This window comes from Arthrobotrys flagrans (assembly GCF_004000055.1).
Source record: "Arthrobotrys flagrans strain CBS H-5679 chromosome Unknown unitig_0, whole genome shotgun sequence".
Lineage (NCBI taxonomy): Eukaryota > Fungi > Ascomycota > Orbiliomycetes > Orbiliales > Orbiliaceae > Arthrobotrys > Arthrobotrys flagrans.
Genome location: NW_027137550.1, coordinates 3,432,245 through 3,448,688, shown reverse-complemented (window position 1 = coordinate 3,448,688; position 16,444 = coordinate 3,432,245). Strand labels below are relative to the sequence as shown.

The following is a 16,444-nucleotide window of genomic DNA, read 5'->3' as shown; positions in this document are numbered from 1 at the left end:
CTTATCTTAATACCCTAATCGACCAATTGCCACCTACATTCCACTCCACACAAGCCGAGTACGCGCCGGTTCTCCTCTCCGGCATGGTCGCCAGCAAACGACCATAGTAATTCGAAAAGCTCGATTTATCATACATAATCTTATCGTTTTCATCGATCATCGCCAAAATGACAGCTAGGTATGATGAACCAGCAACGTAAAGCTCTTCAGGACCCAATTACTCACAACAGTCATCAGTAGTCTCTCGATTCCACTGGAGGAAATTCCAGTCCGCCTTCGATGTTCCATGTGCAACAATCTTGCACAGGATGCTTATCGACTCCCATGCTGCGAACAGTCGATATGCGGCAGCTGTACGTCTTCCAGATTCACTACGACCTTTTGTTGAAAATTTGCTAATGCATCATCACAGGCCAATCGAAGCTCCCCACTGTCTGTAAAATATGCGATCACTCCCCGCTGGATGCCGCTGAGTGCAAAGTATATGCCTCTCTCCGGACTACCGTTACGATATTCCTGCGAACGGCAGAAAAGAAGTATGGGTCATTAGCAAAGGCGAAGAAGGAAGCTACGCCGACTCCACAAACCCCTGTTGAGAAGCCTGGAGATCAACCTATGGCTACTACAGCACCGGAAACTACCAGAGAGGCTTCGTTGCCCGCTCAGGCGGACCAGGAAAGCTCAGCGGGGGGTTCTGAAGATAAGGAAGCCCCGAAGGTTAGACGCCCTCCCATTAAATTGGTACCAGAGTATGGTTCTAACAATATATGTACAGCTGGAAGAGAAAAACGGCACATCTGCCACTGAAAACGGGCAAGACGAAGCTGGGGGTACGACAAATAATCAAAATACACAAGGAACTAGCGATGGTGTCAACAGTCAAACCCAAGGAGGGCAATTCTGGAACAACCAGCAAGGAATGAACCAGTATCCGGACCAAAGTGGCCAGTACCAGGGGTACAATATGGGGTGGAACGGATATGATCAATCCTCTGGTTACGGAATGCAAGGCGGATGGGGTAACGGCATGATGGGTAAGCTAGAATCATCATTGGTATCACATTGGGAACACGCAATCAACTGACGTCGGTTTCTAGACCAATCAGGTGCCATGAACAACTCCTTTAATGGAATGCAGTCCTTCCCAGATGGCTTCAACGGGATGGGGAACATGAACATGGGGTATGGATACGGTCAAGGTAGCTATGGGAACTCTGGGATGGGAATGCAAGGACAAGGCAATTGGGGAAACGGGTGGAATATGCAGAATGGATCAGATGGATCGAGCTTCAATTCTTCTGGCATGAACGCTGGTTTCTATCCCGGTGCAGGTGGATATAATCACCAGTCTTATGGAAATCATCAATCCCAACAAAATCAGATGATGCCTCATCAACAATTCCAGTCTCGTGGCTACCACCACAATCAATACCGTAATTACTCGAACCAGAACATGCGTGGGAACTATGGGCAGCAGCAACAGCAGTTTGGAGGACCGCCGCGAGGCAACAACAGGAACTACGAGCAGCAGGCTTTTGATAATAATGGCTCTGGTGCCTCCCATGGTGTCAATGGAGATGGCCCAGAACAAAATGTCGCCGCCGATGGGGAACTCCCGCAGATCAACTCGAGAGCTAGAGGTGATACTGAGAAGGTGTTGGTTGGTGAAGTATCTGACGAACAAGGCAGGACTAAGGATTTCCAGGACAGCATGGGTAGTGAGACCAATGGTGCTACAAATGCTATCTCATTGATTGATATCAAGGGTGATTCTCAAGCCACGGAGTCTACTGATTCATCAGGTACTGTAGTTAAGGAAAATCCATATCAAACTCCCGCTGGAGATGTAGAACCGCAGCCACAGGCTCCCGTAAACGCTCCCACTGGGCCAAGGGCTATGAGGGAGCGCAGCGAGAGAGGTAGAGGTAGAGGCCGCGGCGGTTTCTATGGGGGCAGAGGTGGTTCCCATCAGACCCAAGTCGTAGGAAGGTGAGTAATCGAGAAAAAAAATCTTAGCGCCATCGATAATCCTCATGACACCACTAACAATCAGAATTCTAGCGACGATACCTCCGTCAATCACCTGCGAACTGGATCCATAACTTCGTCCGGCAAGAATGGCGCCGCCATCGGTCCTGATAGCGACTACGACAATGCATCCAGACGACAATCCAAAGCTGACGACGCTCAGTTCTCACCAGTAGGGTCGCGGAGGGACCATGAATCGCATGATCGAGACAGAAGACGCAGCCGTTCTCGCTCTAGATCTCGGACCAGAAAGCACCGACACCATAGAAGCCGATCTCGCAAGAGGAGCTCTAGCCCACGCCAGAGCAGAGTTGCGTCCAGGGACCGAACCCGCTCTCGTTCAAGGGATCGTAAACGTCATCGTGACGGAGATAGAGACAAAGATAGAGATAGGGAGAAAGACAAACGAGACAAGGAGTCTAGTCGATCTCACCGCAGTCACAAGAGTTCATCACATAGGCATCGACGGGATCGCTCCAGAAGTCGAAGTAGGGACAGAAAAGATGCTAAAGAAAGGGATGAAGCCACAGGAGACATTGGCGCAAAGGACACGGAGAAAATATCTGAAGTAGATTCGAAATCCAGACACAAAGACAGGGATCATGATGATCGACGAAAAGACAAGGACGGGAACAGAGATGACAGGAAGAGGGATGGCGACAAGAAATCCCGCAAACGTTCTCGAAGTCGGTATAGAAGTCATGGGCATCACAAACGAAGTCGTGGGGACGACGAGGAAAGAAGCGACAGGCATGGCGACGACCCTGACCGAAAATCAAAGAGTTCCCGATCTTCCAGAAGACATTCAACCAGATACGAGGACGAGGAAACTGCGGCTGAGCGGGAGAGACGAGTGGAGAGGGAACGTGAGGAGGAACGATGGGGCAAACGCTGAATGGACATGGACATTTAGACCTTACGCTATACGGCGATGTGAGGGGTCCTGAGAGCTCTCCGTTCACGCGATCGTGCGATCACAAATCTTCCAGATAGGTAGAACAGTGTATTTGGCTATTTGCGTAGATTAACTCTACGGGGTCCCCCTTCTGGGGCTCTTCTACCCTTTTCTTTTTCCCCTGTTTCTTCCCCCGTTTCCTGTACACAGTTATAGTGAATTCGAACAGGTATGAAGCCGATAGTCTCGTATGACGACGCCTAAATTGGCTACAAATGTAAGGATTCGACGCTTTGTCGGCACGATAGACGAAGCGACCCAGAAAATTTCGTACCATAGCTAGCATAGCAGCCCCGGAAGCAGTCAGGGTTCTCGTTGAGACCAGATGGTCGTCCGTACATGTGGGGATGATATCGCCAAAGTGGTGTCGAGGCATGATGCATGACATGATATTATTACCCACCATGCCTATAGAAACATACCCGGGTTTTTCAGATTTCACATTAAGTGGGTTTGCGGAGAAAAATATTATCCCTTCCATCCATGCGACCATATACATAAACACCGTAGAGAAACCGTTCGAGCAAGGCCTGTACCGCATACAATGCCGTAGCTGGGTAATTTTTTCAAACAAGTTTGAAAATGACGAACTTTGAATTGTATAGGTTAAATGTACTTAGTATGCAGCGACTGAAAATAAACCATGCCTATATTTTTTGCCATGGTATGGGAATATGTCTAACGTAAGTCCATGCGATATAATATCATATACCACTATAACCAGTTGTGTGCGCCTTTTCGGCTGGCTCCCCAACCGCCCCATACTCCGTGAAGAACGAGAAACAAAAAGGCTAGTTCCTATGAAACCCACAAACACACCAGGTCACCCTTGCCGCATCGACGTAAGAGTGGAAACGGCGGCTGATATTTTGTCCCAACTTTGGCCACGAACAGGTCGTCAATACCTCGAAATCGGTGTTAGCTTCGCCGATAACGAAGTCAAAGGTTGACGGTACCCTCAGCTTGGCTTTCGTGAGATACTCCCCCCAGGAGGAGGATATCTCGAGTTCCCCCGTTCGCTGGACCGATTCCCTCTTGGCCGGTGCTCCATTGAGGAATTTATTGTGTCGCTGATATGATCTTTGCCGGGATCAGGCATGTATGCCTTCCTTTGGATCAACGGCTCAAGGAAAACCTTCTTACAGCGGTAAACCGAGAATAACCTCACACGGGTTATAAATTAAAGTCCAGACCAGGTTTCAACAACGATGCATGAGATACAAAAGAAAGAAAAAAAAAAAAAAAAAAAAAAAGCATATGGTCGGGAGCAAAAAAGAAAAAGGGGATGCATGTATTATATTAGACAGGAGCAACAGAAGATAGGCCAAAACTCCGAGCGCACACGATCGTAGCCGAGAGTTTGGGTTTTTTCTTTCTGTCTTGTGCTTTGAAAGAATGGCCTAAAGTTGAATGTGGAAGAGTTTCGAAATTCAAGGTCGTCTCATGACCCGGTTCGCATCCGATATTTCAATGCAGGTAATACTATCAAGATTGAATCCGTGAGGCTTCGTTCCGTCCCTCGATTTCAAAGTTTCCCAGGATAACCTTGCTCAGAAGACATAGACGGTGGATTATTCATGGCCAGTGTCATCCATATGATTGGGCTCTCGGGTAGAAGTAGCTCGATGTACCCCATTTAAATGAGAAGCATAAGCTCGAGATGTCGCGGCGGAATGGAAGCGTGAAGAAAAGAAAAACAACAACAGGACCATTATTATTAGCAGCACGCACGTATCAGAACTTTCGATCGGATGAATATTTATTTTTCTTCCTTGGTCGCGCTCGACGCATTCGAAAAAGGAATATCGGGACTTTCGGCCAGCTGGCTTCAAATTACGGGCAAGGCTTGTAAGGAGAAGGTTAGAATCCCAAGATTTGGGACACCTTAAGCTTTCCTGTCTGCCTGGAATGATAGGGAATGCCTCCTCCTTCCGTTTATAGAGGCTCACGATATCACCACCGGTGACCATAAACGAGAACACGGGAACACTTTTGAGAACCAAGATATTCGCAATTGTCATCGCCTGGCTAAGATCTGAAGAGCGATACGCAGTTATAGGAATTCCTAGGGACGAAGGCACCCCTTCTCCGTCTCTAACTGGACGACTGTATTTTAGGGTTATTCCGAATCAAATAATATTCGTAGTAGTCCGCACCGCTAGCACTAATATCAGGCCAACCAGAGCGCCTCCCAAGCATACAGTAAATGATATTCGAGCCCCATACATAAACCTTATGCCAGTTTTATAAGCAGATCCCAAACTTGGGGAAGGTCAATCGCTAAGCGGCCCTAAGAGCCCCACTTTTGCATCTTCGTGCTGCAATTCTGTGGCTATTGAAGCGGTTAAAACTATATCATCCGTGGAGGCACATGTACCGGGCTAGTGCACTGTTGAGAGTGGGGAAGCCTGTGTAATATAGAATGTGTGTGAAAAGAGTATATGGGGCCGATACTGACGGATGTTTTTGTTTCTGTTTTCCATAAACCCCTTCGGGCCACTCGTTTGTTTAAAACCCAACACTTTGGGGATTGTAAATGCCGCAATTTATTCCATCGGCCAGCAATTCGTGATTCCCGGGTATGCTTACGTCTTTGGGGAGTGAAAGGTCGAAGAGCCGTCGCTTGGATCATGCCAGATTCGATATTTTGAACGAAATCTCAATTGCACCCGGGCAGAACTCGCTAACCGAGGGAACATGCAGCCCATACCTACTCGATAGCACCTATCATATCATGTTATGGAGCACCCACCACTTCCTTAGCTCGTTCACGAATGGGTCCCCTCTTCTTAAACTTCTTTTCTTACCCGCAGCCGTTATAGATCACTCTGGATAACACCAAAAACACATGCAGGTGTAATGCCCGCATGTGGCGGAACGAAGTTCCAGGAAAATCTAGGGCTAACGAAGCTTCGTTACTTGGCAGGCAAGCCATGCAAAAATGCTATATCGTCGTACTAATTTCCACGGAGAGAAAAGTATCAGGCCAGAAGCCTTTCGAAATAGAAATATAATCTGCAAGCCCTGTGTAGTGCCTGAGTTGGGCCCATATCCGGGGCATGTGCGCTTTGCCGATGCTTCGTTTTTTTATATATCCTGTTTTCTGGTCTTTCGTATCGTATGTACGTATCGATATTGCGAGCATGCCCCAGGCGGTATAGACCCGCCAGCTGTCACGATAAACGAAAACACCAAGAGGACAAGGGCTCAGGTATCTGCTCAAGTGATGCGTTGGTGAACAGCGATCCAGGCCGGCTCGGGTGGTGTATGGTACTTCCCCACACATCCCGCCTGATGCCTACTTTTAACTCATGCCGTTCTTGTCGATGCCTCACAATCCAGTCGAAGGTTATTACGAGTGAGAAATGCCAGTAACTCGGCCAGGCTACCGAATTTCGGGACTATCTTGTGAATGTGATCCCTCTCCCTCATATCTCGATTGAGATGTCTGTGCCATGACTTGTTGGTGCGGGGGTCCTTAAACAATGTGCAACTCCTCACCAATGCCGGTCTGCGTCTTCATCTCGGACGCATTTGGTCATATGCATATTTACATATCGAACGACCACCACTAGCGAAGCCCAAGAATTCAAAAAAGTCAAAAGAGGGAAGCTTGACGAGATGACAAAAGCGGACGAAGTCAGTCGTTTGCTGCAGTCCGTTGCATTGCCGATGTTCCTGGAAGGGGTCTATGGCCTCATCTCGGGCAAAGAAACGGAGTTTTCCTGTCTCTTCAAGCTTCTGACAGGCCGATCCCACAGCTAACTCTAGGGTATGTGCGATGGAATATTTTAAGCACACAGGTTTGGTTTATGCCGAAATTTAAGGTAGGTTAGAGCTCCACCCGGCCTATTCCTCATTGGTTCAGCCACTGCGGCATCAGTTTGCCCACTGTGAGACGGTATCGCAGATAGATGCCTTTCCAGGCGAGTGAAGTCGTTATTCGTTTTTTTTTATATATATGCTTATTTTGCAGCAACTTGGAGAAATGAAGAGAGGAAGAAAGAAATAAGGAAATAAAGGGACATTTTGAAAAGAAAGATGTCTCGACCAGAGTAAAGTATTTGAAATCAAGACAATTGTAACGTGTCTCGAAAACCCGACGCATTAACAATCATCTGTTTTGGTCCGTCGACGTTAGCCACCAAGCCTGGGTTTCAACCAACTAGCAGGGAATACCTATTCGAGATCCTGAATTCTGTTGAAGGAACAGATAAAGTGAGAGTTGAGAAAGATACTTCCAGGACAGGCATTTTCAGGCTCCCGCCTTTTTTTGTTTGTTTCGTCTTCTATATGTGTACGGACGACTAATATTGTGGCCCGTTGTCTTGTTCCCCTCGCATGCATCTCAAACATTACAGTCAGTGAGCTATAGATACATTCACTAGTACGTACAAACATACAGAAACATACAACATTATCTCTCAACTATTAATCCCTATTAGTCAGTCAGTCTATGGTGTGGGTTTACCACTAGAAGGATGCAATGTATGTACGGGACCACCACATGTAGTACGGCAATGTGTGGCCTGGGGTACATGCTAATAATAACCAGCCATGGCATGGTCAATTTGCAACCTGTGAACTCACTAATTGATCGCATCAGGTCGAAGGTTTCTCAACAAAGACCGTTGGTTAGAATAACAAACATTCAAACTCGATTACATTCTACAAGTAAACAGTATACAATATAGTACAGTACATGTACCAATTATCTGTACATAGATGACTTATCAGTTGGATGTTTAGATTTGTGGAGCCCAATAACTACCAGGCTTCTTGCCTATTTGCCGCCATTTGTGACCTGCCCGTTACTTAGTCCATCGCTATCACCATGTACCCAGCCTGCGCATAGTCGTGGCCCCTCTTCATAACACAACTGTTCAACCTCGACTCGACTCCTCGGGCTCGGATTTTTGTTTTTCTTATTCCTCCCCTAGTTCATGCCCAGTAAGTTAAGTTAACTTGCCATCTTTGTACTTATTACTGTTCGTATCCCCAGGTCTTCCCATCCGGAAACGCTGCTCCCTTTGTTTCTCTTCTACTTCCTCCCTTTTCTTGCATTGATGAAATAAAATAATATATTTCCTGACCGTTTCCATTTAAATTTCTTGATGCATATGCTGCTGCCGTTTGTCTGTGTTGTTTTTGGATCCAACGACCTCGACTAGCTGATCGAGGCTCGACAATTAACATCCTCATCTTTTATTACTTTTTCTTCATATCTTCTTTGATTTGATATCAGTACATACATGAAACTTATCCGGACGGGCCTGGTAAAACCCTTTTTTTATATTTTATATATATAACTCGAGAGAAACTGCACCTGCAAGAGTTCGCTTAGTATTCATTTTATCAAAAGGGTGGAATCGAGTTTTGGGAACCGCATTGCATTGGACAGAGACAGTATAGGATCATATCATACCTGGGGGGGCCACCCAACTTCAAATTCGATATATACCCGTCCGCTAAAATATAAGGGCCTCTGAATTCCATCCGAAGATACATCATCATACTCGCGTCAACGGAACCGTGGAGCCATTATTTTGCATATCTTTCCGACAAAGCCGTCGACTATCAAGGGTTCCTAACTCGAACGTCAGGATCGATCCCGGGAAAATATCGCAGAGCGGGCCTGCGCAGACGACAGTCTTGCCGTACTCACATATGCACAAGCTACCTAGGTAGTTAGCTAGGGACCCAGCGAAAAGATCTATTACTGTCATCATTTTCGACTTCCTGGGAAACTTCGCACTTTAGCCTGGTGTGGACCCTTGGCCCTTTCGGAGAGCGCAAACAAATCATATCCCGCCGTACAGTACGGTTAACCTCGAAATTCTGCCGCCTTTGGTGCTTCCCGAGGCGAAAACCGACCTGGCTTGGGTCTATTTCCAGTTCCAGTTCGTTCCTTCCGTGGGGCCGCCAGAGTTCTGGTTAGCTGGTTATTATCATTACCCCAGAATTATAGCAAGTCGATTTTGGGTAAGTTGCGAATTAATACCACTCTCCCAACGCCCTTTTCTCGATGATACAAGAAAGAAAAAGAATACGAAAAATCTCTATTCATAAAATGCACTTCTATCACCCTTCCTCGTATTTTCTGGCCGGCTACACGGCTCTGAAGAATATGGCCTCCAATGCTAACGTCATATCCAAACTTGCCGTTGATTCGCAGGTGGGTTTTCCCGCGCGGAACAGTTTCGCCACGGGCCATACAACCTGAAACTCTTTAACTTCCAGACACACGTCCGAGCCGCTAAGCTAGCTAAGGTCTTATTCATTCCTGAATCTGCTGGTTTGGAGATATCTCGTCCAAGCCGCTCCGCTCACTACTAGGATCATCCAATCGCCTTGACCTCTCTCTCATTCCGAGAGTGGTATTCCAGCCCGCCCGGACGACCCCTTGCTGTCGAAGAAGCTTGCTTTTGCGTTGAAAGCAACATTCTTCTGCAGGGACTTCGAAGTACTTCTCACTCTCGCTCTCTCTCAAGATACTTGGTAGACGGAGCCGGGGGACAAAAGAAGAAGAGAGTATACGCATCAGGGAAGAAAGAAAATTACATTCCCAGCAGCATGAAACCTGGAACCGAGTTTGCTCTTGCAGCACAAGCCTAGATCGAAATTTAGATCCATGGAATGCCTTTGAGGACCTTTCACTTCAACCCTGTTCCCAGTTCAAGCCTACTCGACCTCCTCGCCGCTGTATATACCTGGCTAGGTCCAATCGAGCCGAAGCCACTTACGTAGCTACCTGTCGGTGCTGCACCTGGGCGATCCATATTGAAACCTGCGAAAGAAAATAAGCAGCTGTGGAGCATTTCCACAAAACCGGTATCCGGATGATGTCTCCTAGGCCTCCACCACAACCTCCTCCACCACCCCTTACTCATCTTCGCCAACTCTTGACTCCTGAAAGATCTGAGGCCGCATCAAGCCTTTCTCGCAGACCCGTGCCGCCCTTGCTCCCTCCACCCCCACTACCACGGACCTCCCCGAACGTCCCACCGGTTAAAAATACAGAAGGGTACTCATATGCTTCGCATCCCTCTTATCGACCCTTCCCCCCTCCACCTCCTCCAAGATCTCTTCCTCCTCACGCTGCTGGTTCGCCTTCTAGAGTGCGGACTAACCTTGCTCCACCCTTGGCAATACATCGACGGCCGCCGGTTCCATATCTTCCAGAAGCGCCCTACCATTTTAATCCCGATGTGGGTCGCATTATAGCCCAACCGGAGCCGTATGCAATAGAGCTGGAGCGAGGTGGAAGAAGGTCCATACCGCCACCACCTCTATATCCTCTAAGTGAAGGAATAGCTGTGTCTCCAGAATCCGATTTCGCTGCGCCACGTTATGTTCAGCCAATAGGACATCTTGCAGGACAATCCAGATCACCCAGAGACCGTAGACTGTATGTATCGTGCATCGACACCTCCCTTGGGTATATATATAGGACGAACATTCGCTAACTCTTCTATTCCTTCTCGAAAAATAAAAAGATCCAATACACCATTGTCACAATCCCCAGGTTCAAGTTATACAACAGGAACCAAGAGAACCTTCGAAGAAACTCTTTCACCAGCACATAAACCAGCCAGTCTTCAGAATACCCCACGAGGAAGCTTTTCAACTGAGCTTGACCTGCTACGCAGTATTCTTCCGCCTCGACCGATGTATGTCTCTTTGCATCGCAGCAGTCTTTATTTTATTTTTATTTTTATTTTTCTCTCCCTCAATGGCTCTCTTTTGTTCAGTTGCTAAATCTGTGTTTTTTAGGTCTGATAAATTTCAGCTTGTTGTAAGGCAACAACCAGTCGCAGCTAGGGCGTGCGGTTTCGGTGAAAGGGATCGACGTGTTATCGATCCACCGCCAATTGTCCAATTGGTCGCCTCCGACCCTTCGAACCCGTCGAACGAGTCCGATGTTAAATACCCTTTCAACGTCGTTCACTGCACTTTGTGGAATGTAGCAGGAACCGCAGATGAAACTGCACTTGAACAACAAGACAAACGGCTCACAAGACGGCTCATGGGAACGCTCGTGGCATCGCCTTTCATCGGTCAGGATGAAAACAACGAAGACGGGGCATTCTTTTGCTTCCCAGATCTCTCATGCCGCACACACGGCAAATTTCGACTGAAATTTGTGTTGATGTGCCTAGACCCAATGGGCGGCCAACAATCCACCTTCACGCCTGTCACCACCGAAGTAATGAGTGATGTATTCACGGTTTATACCGCAAAAGAATTCCCAGGGATGAGGCCAAGCACGGGTCTCACCAAGGCGCTTAAGCACCAAGGGTGTGCAATATCTGTCAAGAAAGGGAATGAGAAAGCCAATCAGGCCTCACCGCAGGAGGAAGATGAGGAGAAGAGTGGTGAGGGTGATGATTCCGACCAGGATACGGCTTCACGCGGAAAACGTCGCAGGAAAGCATAAAAGAAAAATGAAAATGGCGGAAGGTCTAAAACGATATACCAGGGATATTGTATGCGTCCGATACCCCCTTTCTCTTCTCTCCATCGGCAATATTTACTACGAATCGATGTTTCTCCTAACCTTTCTTGACCTATTACGACGACTACAAATATATCTTGTTTTTTTTTTTTTTTTTTGATGGGGCCTGCCTTTTGGGTTCCTTGCATCGCATGCATGTTTAGAAAACCCAATCTTCTCTGAAAGAACAAAACCCTGCAATATTGTTGTTTAATGCCTTTTACATTTGATGTCCTACTGTTATAACATATATGATACCCCTCTGCGAGTTTTTGCTTATTTTTGGTTTATTTTACTTTCACTTCGTTTTCTCTTTCGATCCAAATACATTCTATATATGATATATCATATCAGATCTATACGTGAATTCAACTTCAGCTGTCCAAATTATCCAGATTTATATTTTCCCTCTCTCTCTCTCTCTATTTTTTGTCAATTGTTTGAACCCTGTTCTCGGGAATAACTTAGATACCACCAAAGCCGCCGCATCATGTACTCAAAGTATGCATTTTTTGTTTTTTTGTTTATTGATCAATTGACCACAAGATCTTAAGATTGTACATCTCTCATATTTTCCCCAAACCAGCTGATAGTTGGCCTCCTAGATATGCTGGATTTTCCAAGGACGAAAGACAAAAGGGTCTGGAGGTAATCATGAGAGATAAGATCTCGGGAACCGGTGAGATCGTGAGAACTTGGTCTGGCAGATCAGTTGCCGCAGTTAGCACTAATTGATATCGAATGCACATTGCATACATAAGTCTTCAAGAATTGCAAATTTAAATCGACATTTTCAAAGAATCTGCGTTAAGTACCTTCGTTGGAAGTGCAATTTGCAGCAGGATGACCAGGATATACCAATTAGTCGTGGAATGCATTGCAGCACGGCCTCTTCCTTTAGCACGGGAACTGCATAAACCGAAGGCCAAAAAAAAAGATAACAAAGTAAAAAAAAATTATTAAATGGGGCCAAGCTCAGGATAAGAAATAGCAAATGTGTTTGTGTAACGAACAGCAACCTCCTCCTCCTCCTCCCTTCCTTTGTTTGCTGCGGGAGGCTGGGCCCGTTTTCGAAGGAGATCTTGTGATGTCATTGGCTGACCACGAGTGGTGGATCTTATGTGGAGCATGGAGTGGAGTCGAGTGTTGGACCAGCAAAAACTGCAACAGATAAGATCTCTACCAGGCAAGGGTTTCCAATTTATTCGCTTCGATGGCTGCATCCAGGACCAGTAGAGCTCAATTTACAAGCTATCCTTTCTCTACCCCACACCGCCGACGCCCTTCGGACTCGAAGCTCATTCCCCGGCATCGGCTAATATCCCTAGTCTAACGCTGTCCAATACGGGAACGCTCGCGAGGGCCAACGGTGTCGTTGTCCAATTATCATCTTTGCAATTGATATCCAACCAGCGCTTTCGCTTCAAATTCAAACTTTGTGGGTTTTCTGAAGCTGAAGCAGACGCCAGCCGGCTGTTTCATCTTTCCACCTGCTTCTCGTTACCTTTTGAAAGTTTGACATATTATCCTGTGTGCTAATTAGGTATGTTATCCGGAAAATCGTTTTTTTCTTTCTAAATCAATTGAATGCGTCGTAGTCATAAGGGTCCGGCGGCAACTAGCTCGCTAGTGGAATATAAACATGCCAGAGTAGACATCGAAATTTAACAGCTGGCCCCGTGTAAAGGTACGATTACAAGAACGAGAGAGGAAAAAAAAAAGAAGAAACACCAACCTCTCAATTGCAGAAAGGATTCAATTGAAGCATCGATCATCCTTCTGCGGCCGGGACGTATTGCCTGGAAGAAAGAAATTCCTGCGCGCCTCATTCCATAAATCCTCGGGCATCAGATACGAGGGCGAAAGGAAAAAATAAAATCAAAAAATATGCTCCGTCAAGCCATCAGAACACAGAGGCCTCTGCTACGGCAGTATTGGTACGTACATACCCTCCGTATCTCTCTTCGAATGAAGGCGGTGTTGAAACCTTAACATTGCCACTGCATTGTTGTGCAAATCTTGCTAATAGTCGAATTATGGCGTTTCTAGCAAGCCGCAGGTCCGATGCATAGCAAATTCGCAATCAAAACAGGCCAGCGAGGCTTCAAAGGGGCTCAATCGAACTAGCCATGCCATCACGCAGCCAAAATCGCAGGGTGCATCTCAAGCAATGTGTAAGCCTTCCCAGAGATACCTTATTTCTATCACATTTTACTTCAAAATGCTGGAAAGGAAGAGGAATACAAAGAAAAGAAAACGTGGTCACAAAGAAGGCAAAACAAAATAAAACATCGGAGCTGAGCGACAACGAATAAGATGAATTTGTATACTGATGCTCTGGCCAATCTGGATTCCGTCCAACTATAGTATATGCAACAGGACTGAAAGAACCGGACATGGATAAAGCCCAAGTCGGCATATCATCTGTGAGACCCCGCGTGGACCAAGTGGAACTTTTGCCCCGATCCTTCGGGACTTGCCATCACGAAGGAGAGAAAGGGAACTGCCTAGCTGACATGGGGGTGACACGGCATCCCGGTTCCTTTATAGGTGTGGTATTCAGGTAACCCGTGTAACATGCATCTGCTTGACCTTAACCACAAGGTCAAGGAAGGTGTGGAGGCTGCCGGCTTGGTGGGGTATCAGTTTAATACCATTGGTGTAAGGTAAGGGCATACCATTCCTTACCAGGTCAACCGGTCGTAGTAGCTAGAGGGCTACACGAGCTCACCTTATCGGTGACTGATCACGATATCTGTTTTAGCGATGCGATTTCGATGGGAACATCAGGAATGCGATATTCCCTGCAATCGAGAGACTTGATTGCAGATTCGATTGAGGTATTTGCAACATGAAATATCCACTGTGAAACCAAAAAAAAGCAGGGAAGATAGCATTGTCTATTAGCTCTGTTAAGCTAATTCCGATACTTTCGACTTTATAGACTGTCATGGGTGGACAATGGTACGACGCCAATATTTCCATCCCTGGTTGTGACAAGAATATGCCAGGAGTCTTAATGGGTGAGATCGAATACCATCTGGCATGAGATAGAGGTATACAGCTAGATAGCTAACGGCGCATATAGTCTGACCGATCCCTTTTCTACCCTTAACGGCCGTCTCCCGAATCGTTCTAATTTGCGAGGTCTGTAGGCAATGGGAAGAGTCAACCGGCCGTCTTTGATGGTGTACGGTGGTACAATCCGTGCAGGCAGTTCCGCATGCTTAGGCGATAAGCCTATCGATATCGTTTCAGGTAACTTTCGCCTCACACTCGAAGCCACTTATGTAGCTACCCCAGCTACCCGCATGAGAACCGGTTCAATAGTTGCCTCATAATCTGCCATTTTTTTGACATTTCTTGAAATCGAAACGACTTTCTAATTGGCCATGTTTCGGTACAAACCTATTTAGCCTTCCAGTCGTATGGCGAATACATCACCGGCGCAATCGATGAAAAGACTAGGTTCGACATCATCAGGCACGCTTGTCCCGGCCAGGGCGCCTGCGGTGGCATGTACACCGCAAACACGATGGCTACAGCGATCGAATCGATGGGCATGTCCCTCCCCGGCTCATCCTCCAACCCAGCCGATTCGCAGGAAAAGCTGGACGAATGCATCACAGCGGGCACGGCAATCCGCAATTTGTTAGAAAAGGACATAACCCCCCGCCAGATCCTTACTCGATCAGCGTTTGAGAATGCCATGGTGGTGGTAAATATCACTGGCGGTTCGACAAATGCGGTGTTACATTTGATCGCGATTGCACATTCCGTTGGCGTGGACCTTACGATCGATGATTTCCAAAGTGTGAGCGATCGGATACCTTTCCTGGCTGATTTGAAGCCCAGTGGGAAGTATGTTATGGCGGATATCCACCGGATCGGAGGTACACCTGCTTTGTTGAAGTACCTGTTACAGAATGATTTGATCGATGGTGGTATCATGACCGTTACTGGGAAGACACTAGCCGAGAATTTGGAGAAGGCTGAGGGATTCCCCAAGGATCAGGATATCATCAGGCCGTTGTCCAATCCGATTAAACCTACCGGCCATATTCAGATTTTGAGGGGTTCGTTGGCACCTGGTGGTGCCGTAGGCAAGATCACGGGGAAGGAAGGGTTGGTATTCAAGGGTAAGGCGAGAGTCTACGATGCTGAGGATTTGTTCATCGAGTCCTTGGAGAGAGGTGAGATTAAGAAGGGAGAGAAGACTGTGGTTGTCATCCGATATGAAGGACCGAAGGGAGGGCCTGGAATGCCTGGTACGCACATCCCCATCAAGAGGGTGTATGGGTGCCAGTACTGACATCCGAACCAGAAATGTTGAAGCCAAGTTCCGCGATCATGGGAGCCGGTCTGGGCAAAGATGTCGCTTTAATCACAGACGGTAGATTCTCTGGAGGCTCTGTAAGTCCCATTTCCTCCTAGGTGAAGTTTATAGATCGAGCCTAAACTAACACCCCACCAGCACGGCTTCCTCATCGGCCACATCGTTCCCGAAGCCCAAGAAGGTGGCCCGATCGCCTTCGTCGAGGACGGCGACGAAATCATCATCGACGCCGAAACCCGTAAACTCGACCTTCTGGTCGATGATGCCACCCTCGCCAAGCGAAAAGAGAAGTATGTGCAGAAGCCATTGAAATATAACAAGGGCACATTGTATAAATATGCAAAGTAAGTCTCCACTTCCCTTTCTGTGGACGCAATCATGTTGTAGAAAAGAGAAATCGCTAACTGTAGAACGTGACAGGAACGTGGCTGATGCAAGCCATGGATGTATCACCGATGCATGAACTTGATCGTCGGTAGGGGAAATCGCGCTGTTTTCGTATCGTACCAAGTTGTAATGCATCGTCCATGTACCTAATTCACGTTTTTTTCATATTCCAAAAAAAAGTTACGGGTGCACGATATTCAAAACCGGTCCTCGCGACGTCCTATTTATGAATGTAGACATTACC

At 47.0% G+C, this 16,444-nt stretch overlaps 3 protein-coding genes across 4 annotated transcripts; all 3 read left to right on the top strand.

Moving 5' to 3' along the window:
- Window positions 1-167: 167 nt before the first annotated feature.
- On the top strand, window positions 168-2,923 carry DFL_004054 (uncharacterized protein; the record flags this gene model as incomplete). 2 transcript variants are annotated; one of them, XM_067633085.1, is made up of 6 exons in its annotated part: window positions 168-178; window positions 241-353; window positions 413-717; window positions 776-1,034; window positions 1,098-1,989; window positions 2,062-2,923. In XM_067633085.1, 6 exons carry the CDS (start codon window positions 168-170, stop codon window positions 2,921-2,923), a joined length of 2,442 nt encoding a protein of 813 aa, XP_067491289.1. The 2 variants fall into 2 exon arrangements, with proteins under 2 accessions (XP_067491289.1, XP_067491290.1); XM_067633086.1 differs by having other exon boundaries at window positions 238-353.
- A 6,899-nt stretch (window positions 2,924-9,822) lies between these two features.
- On the top strand, window positions 9,823-11,420 carry DFL_004053 (uncharacterized protein; the record flags this gene model as incomplete). Its single annotated transcript, XM_067633084.1, has 3 exons — window positions 9,823-10,391; window positions 10,480-10,653; window positions 10,757-11,420. The coding sequence occupies 3 exons, from the start codon at window positions 9,823-9,825 to the stop codon at window positions 11,418-11,420; spliced, it is 1,407 nt and encodes a 468-aa protein (XP_067491288.1).
- A 1,944-nt stretch (window positions 11,421-13,364) lies between these two features.
- On the top strand, window positions 13,365-16,276 carry DFL_004052 (uncharacterized protein; the record flags this gene model as incomplete). The annotated part of the gene is made up of 12 exons (XM_067633083.1): window positions 13,365-13,414; window positions 13,527-13,651; window positions 13,845-13,903; window positions 14,028-14,143; window positions 14,242-14,317; window positions 14,422-14,441; window positions 14,566-14,624; window positions 14,691-14,735; window positions 14,894-15,745; window positions 15,802-15,890; window positions 15,952-16,157; window positions 16,234-16,276. The coding sequence occupies 12 exons, from the start codon at window positions 13,365-13,367 to the stop codon at window positions 16,274-16,276; spliced, it is 1,740 nt and encodes a 579-aa protein (XP_067491287.1).
- Between the last annotated feature and the right edge of the window lie 168 nt (window positions 16,277-16,444).